The 10,669-nt window shown below is 43.8% G+C and overlaps 1 protein-coding gene across 1 annotated transcript in view; it reads right to left on the bottom strand.

Moving 5' to 3' along the window:
- VGLL2 (vestigial like 2 (Drosophila)) overlaps positions 1-5,199 on the bottom strand; it is a 6,985-nt gene extending 1,786 nt beyond the window's left edge. Inside the window, exons 1-2 of the mRNA XM_006879006.1 lie at positions 4,984-5,199; positions 2,483-2,792 (exon numbers count right to left, since the gene is read on the bottom strand). Of these exons, the coding sequence (XP_006879068.1) occupies positions 2,483-2,792; positions 4,984-5,064 (391 nt within the window). The 5' untranslated portion in view covers positions 5,065-5,199. The remainder of the gene's footprint in view (positions 1-2,482; positions 2,793-4,983) is intronic.
- Positions 5,200-10,669: the final 5,470 nt, after the last annotated feature.

Consider the following 10,669-nt stretch of genomic DNA (forward strand, 5'->3'; position numbering starts at 1 on the left):
GCTGCCCAGCGGCGCGGGCACCGGCGCCTGGTACGCGCTGTTCCAGAAGGAGGCGGGGAAGCTGCGCTGGCTCATCGGGAAGGAGCCGTCTGCAGGCCGGGAAAGCAGAGAAGAAAGGAAGAGAGAGGGGAAGCTCGTCAGGGCCTAGGGAGGAGAGGCTCGACCCCGCGCCGCCGAGGGCGGACTATGGAGGCAGAAGTAGCGGGAGAGCAGTGGCCGGTGGCGCAGCTTCCGCCCCTGGGACAATGTGTTTCCTACGGAACCGCCACCTGTGAAAGCAAGGCCTGGGTCCCGCACACTGGGGGCTTCCAGAAAAAAACAGTTGGGGATCCCCGCTTCCTCGGACTTCCGCCGAAGCGTCCCCAGTGCGGCGGTAGGCGAATGGTAGAGCAGGGAGGCTCTGCGCCCAAAATTAAAAACCACAGCGTGAGTGTCACCATTTCTGAGTCCCGCTGCTTGGGGCAGACACAGCTTCCTTTTCCAACCCGCAGCCTCCTCTGAAGCTCAAGATGCCTCTACTCTGAAGATGGCCACCTCCCTTAATAGCCTTTCTACAAATCTTTCAACTATTTTTCCCCCCAGGAACTAAAAAATATTTTGAACAAAAAGCGGAGATATCGTGGTCTGGTCTGGTGGCGTGCAGATGCACTGTCAACCCAAAGGCCTCTCTGTACATGTACAGCCTTAAAAACCCAGTGGAGGACCCGCTATGAGGCGGTTCCAACGCACCGAGTGAGCAATATTAAAAGGGCAGTTGTATCATTTTAACAGAAGAGACTAGAGATCTTTTAAGTTTTAATTAAACTTTCTGCATCAGATAAAATGACACCAGGAATTACAATTATTTTGGTCAGTGTCACTTGTTTCCAAAATACCTTGGACATCTTTTAAGAAAGCAGCATTCAAATTAAAGTCTTTAGTGAGGTAAGGAAAGATACTTATTTCATAAGACCTTATCTGGGATCTCCCATAGGGAAGGAATCTGCACCACATAGTGGGCAGTCGAAAATGCTTTCTTTTTAAATGAATAGGCTTCCTGCTTAAAATATTTAAGGAATAATAAAAAGACTGTTCTGTAATTAAAATGAGTATTTGTGGCTATTGTCTATGCAAGCCTTATGCAAACTGCTAGAATAATAACATAATGAGAATATCATCTCTCCCCTGACAAATGTTATATATGTAATTTTCATTAAAGCCCTCCCTTTTCACATAAAGAACTCTAAACCTGGTGAGAAAATTTACCAAATGATTCCCACCACCAAAAACTTTACCAGATAGTTATAAAGGGAGGGTGAGATGTGGACTCAGGATAGAGGGAAGACCCCTTTATGACTTCATCTCCCCAGGCTAATGTGAAGCCTTTTGGGGAGAAAAATAAAATGGGGATGTACCATGACATCCCCCCAAACCCTTAGATATGCTTGGGTACTACCTGCATTTTCATTTCTTTGCTGCTTCACTTTCTTGATTAAAAGATATTTTCTGCTTCAAGATTTCCCAAGCAATTGGAACCTAGCATAGCAACCTTCCAACAGGTTTCTAAAGCCGTAAATCTTATTTGAAGTTGTAAATTTTACAGAGAGAGAGACCTTCTTCTTGGATTTGAATCTTTTGGTTAGCAAAGCAGCATATGAAGTGAGCTGTATTAGACATCCTTCAGCAAGCTGTACTGGCAGAACTCTGGGAGTTTTCTTCTTAGGGCAATATTTTAGAAACTGAAGAAGTGCCCTCTAAATTGTCACGTGTTGATAGTTGTGTTGTGTGCCCTAGAGTGGGAACTGACTCACTGCTGACCCTCCAGCGGGTTTTCAAGGGCAGTAAATAACATGGGAAGAGAGTGCCCATTTTTCTCCCTAAATTAACAAACACAAAGATTTTACTCCCCTAGTTTGGGGAGAACATGGGAAGCCTTGGATTTCTACCATGTATTTATATATAATACAAATATGAATCTTACAGCAACCTCTAGGAATAGTTAAGTAATTTTTCTAATTTAGAGAATGGTAAATGTCAAGAACTTAAAGAGATTTATGCAAGGTCAAACTATTAGAAAGTGGTCGAATCATACAAATACAGTCTCCCAATTCCAATAGGAGTGTTTTTTCTAGGTCCTTACCCTGCTCTGGTCTTCAAGAAGAGGTCATAGTCCAGTGCCTTTTCCTCTTTAGTTTTTATTTCACCTCTTCAAATGCCTCTCTCTACACTTTTCTTACGGAGCACTGGTGTCCTAGTAGTAAGGAGCTGCACTGCCAACCCAGACATAAGGTTTGAATCCACCAGCTGCTCTGAGAGAGAAAGATGGGCAGTATTCTCCGGTGGATTTACTGCCTCTGAAAACCCATTGGAGAGTCAGCTATGGGTTGGCTCTGACTGGATGATACATAACAAACAACAATACAACCCTTCTCTGACACCCAGTATTTTTTCAGGAGCATCTCCACAGTCCTTAGTAAATGGACCCCAGGCTCCTCATACTCACCCCGCCAGGACCCGGAACTCCTTGGTGCTTTGCTGCTGGTACAGCTGGGGGAGTAGCTGCTAGGCTGGCTCAGGGCCCTGCTGAAGTGCTCATCCACCACGGAGCTGATGTCCCCCTGGAAATAGGTGAACAGAACACAGCGGGAGTTGATGTACTCTGCCTCTGGTGGCTGTTCTTTTTCTGGGCTGCCTTCCTCCTCTTTTATACTGGCCTGAGTTTGGCTAGAAAATGAAGAACTGCCGCTGCCGCTGCTGCCGGGGCTGGCGTTGCACTCGTGGGCTTCTTGCATTTTGGAGTAATAGGCTAGCTTCTGTTCAGAAAAAGAAAGAATAGAGATGTTGGTTTCAGAAAGAGATGACAAATTATATTCACATTGCAGTCCCTTGTCCTGACCTCCAAGCATCCAAGATGAGAAACTCTCATCTGTGCCTGTCCCTAAACCTTGTGTTCTCAGCATAATAAACTAGCAATAGACTGGCCCACACGGAAAGAATCTGCAGCAGAATGAATGTGGACTTCATGAGAGACAAATCAGCTTCCTTGGTGCCTCTGTTTTCCTGGAGTTGCAGTCAGGTTGAAGATCAGAAAGATCTTGAAAGACATCAAGGTGAAGAGCCCCATGTGCAGTCATGAACTCAGTTTGATGTCATAGCACTGCTAAGGGTTATATACATTTTTAAAATCAGGGGGCCCAAGTCCAATTAGGACATGAAGGTTTTGCCTGAGAAACCAGGATAAAGGGACAAGGTGCAGGATTATGTATCCCATGATGGAGCAGGAAGAATAACACTCTGTTCAACTAGGAATGCAAACGAAAAACTACCTCAGAAACTTGGAAATAATTCTATTTAGGAATGAATTGTATAGATTAAAAATGTGAAATAACATTGTGTCTGGGGATTAGTAAGTGTGAGTTGATATTTATTTGGTCACCTACAAATGGTTTAAAAGTCTTAGTTTTGTTGTTTTGTGTGTGTGTGTGTGTGTGTGTGTGTGTGTGTGTGTGTTTAATTTCCTCTTAAAGGAGAAAAAAAACCACCCAGCCCAGGGCTATTGACATTTCTACCCTTACAAACTCTGAGTACAGTGAGAAAACAAGCAGTAAAAATGAACAGAAAAAAGTCTTGGGTAAATGATGATGGCTAAGAATGACTTTAAAACCAAGCAGCTGCTGAGAACATTTTCTTTGAAACGAGCAATGGACTGAATACTGGCAGAGATAGCCACTAAATGTGACTGGGTCTTGCAAAAATGAATGAAGATCTTAGTGCAACAGATCAGACCAACTTAGTGGAGCAGAAAAGAACAAGTACACAGGCAACAAATCCATCTCTTTCTCATTTGCCATAGTCTCAGCCAGGAAAGGAACTCAAGAGTCTGGCACCCAGACACTAAAGTTAGTTAGCAATATAACCACTTCCTAAATACCATGTTCCCACTTGGCTTACAGAAAGGTACTCTGATGACCTTCACTCTGAAATAAACATCGAATCTACATAAACTCCAAAGTGAAAAGGGGAGAGGGAGGATAAACCAGCAAAACCCAACAAGTCTATCAGGAATTCATCAGGACAGACCTTCTGAATTTACAGGAAGAATTGATGAAAGCATCCACTTGGCACTGGACATTTAGGGTTTATTTCAATAGACATAAAGCAGGAGTCCAGGGGCTCTCACCAGGAGTCCAAACCTGGCTTCTGTGCCTAGGATCTTGCACTTTTCCAAGATTACATCCTCAGTTTCTGCTACCTTGCTGAGGAGTTGGAGGGCAATAGAGAATTCTACTGGATGCATCCAGGTGAAGAGAAGGCAACCCAATTAAATGAGAGTTAAAAAAGAGTTTGCAAAAGCAGCTGTTAAGAGATCTTAAAAGTGTATTCTCAGGGCTTCCCAATTCAGTGACTGTGCCTTTGTAAAGTCAGTTGCATCCCAATTATTACTTACTCCCCATAACTTTGTAAAGGAAAGAGGACAAGATCAATGTGTTCTATGGGGCGCTCTTGGAAACGAATCTGCTGCTCCTTGAATGAACTGTTGAAAGTAGTATTCTTCGGATAATTTGAAGGATAAGTACTCAGATCTGAGCAACCCGGCTGAAGAAACCTAGCCTTTGCTTTGTGCTTTGTTGTTACTTTCACCTTTAGAATCAATGTTTGCTTTGCTGTAGCTACTTGTACCTACACTGCGTTTGGAAGAATCGGGAGTTCTAACAAAGTGTAAGAAGAAAATCCAGACCACACCATCCTGATCTAATGATCTGCGAGATGACCCAGACCGATGTAAAGTAATAGGATTTAGCTACCTCTCAAGACATCACACTGGTAAGCTAATGGGTTAGCTCAGCTAACCAAGCTGGTGGCAGCACTCAGCATCCCGGACAACGCCAGCCTCCTGTGAGACGCCTGGTAGGTGGGTGTCCCGGTGTGCTAAGGCATTTAGAACCTGGGAGTCAGGGCGCTGCTCGGGGAGGCGCCACTCTCCCCGAGGTTCGGGACACATACCTGGTGGTAGGGGGTGTAGGCGGCTGCGAAGTAAGGCTGCGGAGGACCGTAGACTTGGTACATAACATCCAGACAGCTCATGGCTTCCCGCAATGGAGACGGTTAGATGTGCGATCATCCACTCTTGCTCGGCGGAGCGCCGGGATGCTGCCTGGGCTGCTCCTGGGACCGAGCTCTGGAGTCATCGGCGGTCGAGCGAGGAGCCGCGCGCTCCGCAGGATTCCCCAGGATCGGCCGCTCTCCCGCGACGCTGGGATGCCTGCCCGGACCGCACACCCGGGACCAGACGCGCTGGGGCTCCCGCTAGTGGGTATTTAAACCCCACGCTCAGCGGGCGTGCTGACGCCACTCCCGGGCCTCGGAGGGGGAGTGGACAGCGGGGGGCGGGCACCGGGGGGGCCAATGGGGAGCGAGAGACACTGGACTGCGGGAAGCGGCTGTGTTTCCCGGGACTCCCCGGCGGGTGCCGGGGACTGCGGCCTGGAGCGTGCGCTCTGAGGCTTCGCGTTGAGATTCCCAGGCTAAATTGGATTCCCCAGGCTATGCGCAAGATGGAGTGGAGTTTCTGTTTTCTGGTCCTAGTGATGCAAAAGGAGGCTCCGGAATTGCCTAGGGGATCTTTGCAGACAGCATGTCTCGCGCCTCTGGGAACTCAACCCGGGTGCGGAGGCCCTCTCCCTGCAGAAATGACATTAGGCCTGGCAACCGTGCCCGGCCCCTCCGCCTTGTACTTCTTCCAACTCATTGTGGCTCCCCAAACCTCCTTTCCGCTTTAGGGAACTTTCTTTTTTACTTTTGTACATTCAGATCCCTCTCTTTCTTTTGATTTCCTATCCGAGACCTCACCTGGAGAGAGTCCCGCCCTCCATATGCAGACTTTCCAAGTAATTCTGGAGGTCTTCCCCCTGCCAGGTTCTCCCAGCAGGGTTTCCTTAGAAGTTGTCCTTTAAAATGATGACAAAGTTTTAATTGTCGTAACAAGGACTCCTAATTCAGAGAGGAATCCTAGAAAGGTGGCGGAAAATCAGAGAGGACTTTGGGCTTCTTCCTTCAGCCAGCAAACCTTTGACGAAAAAAGAACGCACTCCACTCATGAAACCATTGTCTTCAGCGTGCGGGTGGTTGCTTCCGTCCAGAGATCCCGTAGCTCCTCGCCAAACATCTATTGAGCCAGGCAATGGTGACTGGAATAACTTTTTGTCCTAAAAGTTTAGGCGTGAATGGAGGCTGAAGGCTGTCCAAACAAAGAGGCGGTGCAGGAAGAGTCAGGGATCGGGCTCACTAAAACACCCATCTTATAGAAGAGGCAGCGTGGATTATTTACTTCAGTCCAATAAGATCTTTAACACCGACTTTCAAGCTATAAATGACGATTTGCGAATAAAATGCACCCTTCAAGATAGATCTGCTTTTAAAACGAAGAAATTTGAAGTAAAATTGTTTGAAGTTTAAATATTTGGCTTTGTCCTATTTGGTAAATCGATCCTGTCTCCAATTCAGTTAATAAATGGTAAATCCTGCTGACTGATTGGGAGCTCTCCTTACTCAACCATGATTTTTTCCGTAATGAAAAATTAAAATAAAAATACGGCTTTCCACCTCCACCCTATCATCCCGTCCAATTTCACACCATCATGTTTACGGACTTCTGCAGCTCTGGGCTCTCTAGATGCATAGGTGAAGGAGCGCATCTCTGCAGCTTGGCATTCTGCACCCGGGGAGTGTCGCAGGAGGGCAACGAATGCCTGCCTACATTTCCTTCAGAAACGCAAAAGAGAACCACCATGGAAAGCAACAATTTGGCTTTCTGAGTACGGACCTAAGTCCAGCAGCACGTCCTTAATATCGAGTAAACTCTGCCCTGTCTCATATGGAATAGGTGAGGTCACACACCCCCTACCCACCCCTCATCAAGTTGTCTCCAGTAGTGGCTTCGCACAGAGAGGTCAAGTCTGCGCTTTTCTCCTGCCCACTCCTGGCTGGGAAGTCACAGAGGTACCTGCAGAGCCGCCACGCTCCCTCAGCGCAGGCTTCTGCAGGTTCTTTTCAAGCAGTCCTTCGGATCCCTCCTCTGACACAGACGTTCTACCTGGGTTTCTAGGCCTTTCCAAGAGGAAACATCCATAGCAAACCACGCTCCATCGTTGCAGTCCGCTCCAGGGGAGCAGGCGGAACAGCGTAAAGGCAAGCTTTAAGCAGGAGTACCCATGTACTAATACTTTTCTGATCTGGTCTGGTCTTGGCTCTCCTGGCCAAGATATTGCCATCAAGTCGCAACTGACTCTTAGGTGACACCCTAGCAGCTTTATGAAGCTGTAAATTGCCAGGGTAGATATGGCCTGGATTTATCCACGGAGCCACTGGTGTATTCAAATTGCCCGTGGGATCAGTAGCACGTCTCCCTTCGGACTACGACACTAGGGGGCCCTCATCCTCCAGTTGTTGTGTATCATGGGGACCCATAGCCACCCCTCCAGTGTGTTTTTTTATGGGAGTGAATCTCATGGGAGGAGATTGCCCATCGGTTTCCTGGGAGCAGCTGGGGGATCCAAAGCGCATGCCTTTGAGGTTGCAGCTCAGTTTCTTACCACTAGGCTACCGGATCCTTGCTTTAAAAAATTTACTTCGGATATCACACTAGAAGAACTACAATTTCCCCACAAATTTAGGAGAAAATAATTACAACTCCGAATAAAAGAGGGCCTAACAAAATGTTATTTTTGAAAGGTATCACAGGACGATTTAGGTTAATGAAGATGAACTTGTGATTCTTGTTGCTAACGATACTTTCTGTTCACATTTTTAATCTTTTTGTAAAAAAAAATAATCTTGGTAAAGCGAAGAGAAAATATTGGCTGCACAGGAGCATAGAGGCCAGTGAAGAGCAATTTTTGAAAGTTGACAAGCAAGCATTCTTTGTATTTTTAATATCTCACTTAAAAACTAAATAGAGGAATTCCAGTTTGGCTTAAGGAAAAACCAAGAAAAAAAGAGGATTAAGTCGTTTAACTTTTCATAAACTGCCCTCTTGAATACAGGAGACTGCTTTGTAATTATTCACATATATTTGATTGTTCTAAATATATGAAACTTCTCCATATTTTAATATTATACAAGAATATACTTTAGCTTAAGTGGGGGGGAGGAAATCACAATTTCCTTAATTCCTTTTTCTCTTGAATTCAGATTGACATTTCTTTCCAGTTCTTATATAGAAAAATACGTATTTTTTGAAAATAAATACATTTCACAGCACAGTCATAATATGACCAGAATTTTTAAAAAATCCTTAACATACAAATATCCAAAAAGTGGTTAAAAACTTGAGCTGTGTCATATACAAAACAGGAAAAATTGGAAACTAATTTACATTCTCTTATATTTATTTGGATGCAAAGAGAAAAAAAAGAAGATGTTGCAATTATTTCTTAATGAGAAGAACTTGGTTTTCATTTCTACTTTTCTGAAAAAGCTCCTCTAATAACCCCTTTAATTTTTTATTATAGCAGAAAATGTTGTGGGGTGTTTTTTCCCCCCTAAAGACTCAGCTTCTGGAAATGTCAAATTGTCAGATCTGTGAAACTCTAAGTAGATATAAAAAAGAACAGAGATAAATCCTCCAGATTCAGAAAGTGCAAGTAGAATGACTTAAATGGTTGGCTTAGATGTTTGACAGTTTTGGTGTTGATCCCTTCCGAAATGTCTGTTTATAAACTTTGTTTCAGCAGGATGTTAAAGGGATTAAAAGGAGACCACAGCAATAATTGACAGAAGGTGAAGATACACTCTTGAGTAAGATGTTTTCTTACATTCTTCAAGAGATCTAGAAACAGTTTCTTAGAAACCCATTTGTATAAAGTTCCTCTTAGCACTTTTTTAGCACTGAATACTAGTCTGTGCATTATTTGGTCTGGCATGAATTCCTTTTGTTAATGTGACTATTTTGGAGTTGGTTATTCCCCCCTCCCCAATTGTTCAATAATAATAAGTAAATAAGGGTTGTGTTATTGTGTGCTGTCTAATTGGAACCTACACTCAATAGACCTTCTGCTGGGTCAGAGGCTGCAAATTGCAGAGGAGGAAATTGCCCATTTTTCTCTTGCTGAGCAGCTGGTGAATTATAACTGTGTGCTTTTGGGTTGGCGGTGAAACTCCTTAATCGCACAGCCACCAAAGTTCCCTAAATAAGGGTTAACTATGACTTAAAGTCGTGTCATCTGTATCATGGAGAATGTTGATGAATCTTCCTCTGATTCTGACGTCACATTCCTGTTCATAAAGTTCATCTTCTCAAAAGATTTTCTCTCCATATGGATTGAATAGGTGTGGAGAAAGCCTACAGCCATGATAGACTTTTCTTGATTTTAAACAATATAGTCTTCCCCTGCTCTGTTCAGACAACAACCTCCTGGTCTAGGTATAGAGGATGACTAAGTATTCTGTGATTCCCATTCTTCTCAATGTTAACCATAATTTGATTTGATCTACGTGATCAAATGCCTTTCTTTGCCTTGTCAATAAACTACAAATAGACACACTTCTGGCATTCTCTGCTCTCAGCCCAGATCCATCTGGCATCAGCAATGATATTCATAGTGTCAAAGCTTCATCTAATTCTAGCTTGAATTTCTGGCAATTCTCTGGTCCAACTATTTTTGAATGATCTTCAGCAGCAAGATTTGCTTGCATGTAATATTAGTGATATTGTTCAATTATTGGATCACACCACCTTTCTTGGGGATAGGCACAAATATGGATCTCTCCCATGCAGTTGCCTAAATAACTATCTTCCAAGTTCCCTGGCACAGAGTGGTGAGCACATTAAGGACTTGCCAGTTGGTATTCTATTGATTCCTGGGGCCTTGTTTTCTTGCCAATACCTTCAGTGAAGCTTAAACTTCTTCCTTCATTACTATAATTCTTGATCATACGCTACTTCTTTAAATGGTTCCGTGTCAATCAATTCATTGTGTATTGATTGATACACAATGTCTTTGTGTATTGCCTCTCTCATCTTTTGATGCTTCCTGGATCCTCTTTCTTGGATCAACACTTTTGACCACTGCAGTAAAGAAACAAAAGGTACATTGCTTTGTCGAACACCAGCTGACCATAGGTAAATGGGTTAATTTCTGGGTTTTCAATTCTGTTTTGTTAGTCTTGTACCTGTCATTGTACCGGTACTGTCCTGTTTTGGTTTAAAATCAGGGAGTACTATGCCTCCCACTCCATTCTTGTTTCTCAGAAATGCTTTGATTATTTGAGGTCTCTTTCCCTTCCAATGAACTTACCAATTGCCTTTTCTATCTCTTTGAAAAAGTAATTTCATATGTGGATTGGGATTACATTAAAAATGTAGATTGCTTTTGGAATGATTGTAATTTTCACTCTGTTGAGTCTTCCTAACCATAAACAAGGAACATTTCCCCATTTAGTTAGGTCTCTTATTGTTTCTCTCCATAATTTTTTTGTCATTTTCTTCATAAAAGTCTTTTGTGTCTCTAGTTAGGTTTACTCCCAAGTATCACAATTTGTGGTTGGCTATCATACATGGTATTGCCTTTTTAGTTTCCAAACAAAAGGGAAAATGACAACTTCTTCAACAAAAGGTGCTGGCAAACTAAACATCTCCCTGCAGAAAGCTGAAGCTGGAGCCACATCTCAAACCATACACAAAAATCAGTTC

The sequence above is a fragment of the Elephantulus edwardii genome, unplaced genomic scaffold, assembly GCF_000299155.1.
Source record: "Elephantulus edwardii isolate Elephantulus edwardi_28Jun2011 unplaced genomic scaffold, EleEdw1.0 scaffold00002, whole genome shotgun sequence".
Taxonomy (NCBI): domain Eukaryota; kingdom Metazoa; phylum Chordata; class Mammalia; order Macroscelidea; family Macroscelididae; genus Elephantulus; species Elephantulus edwardii.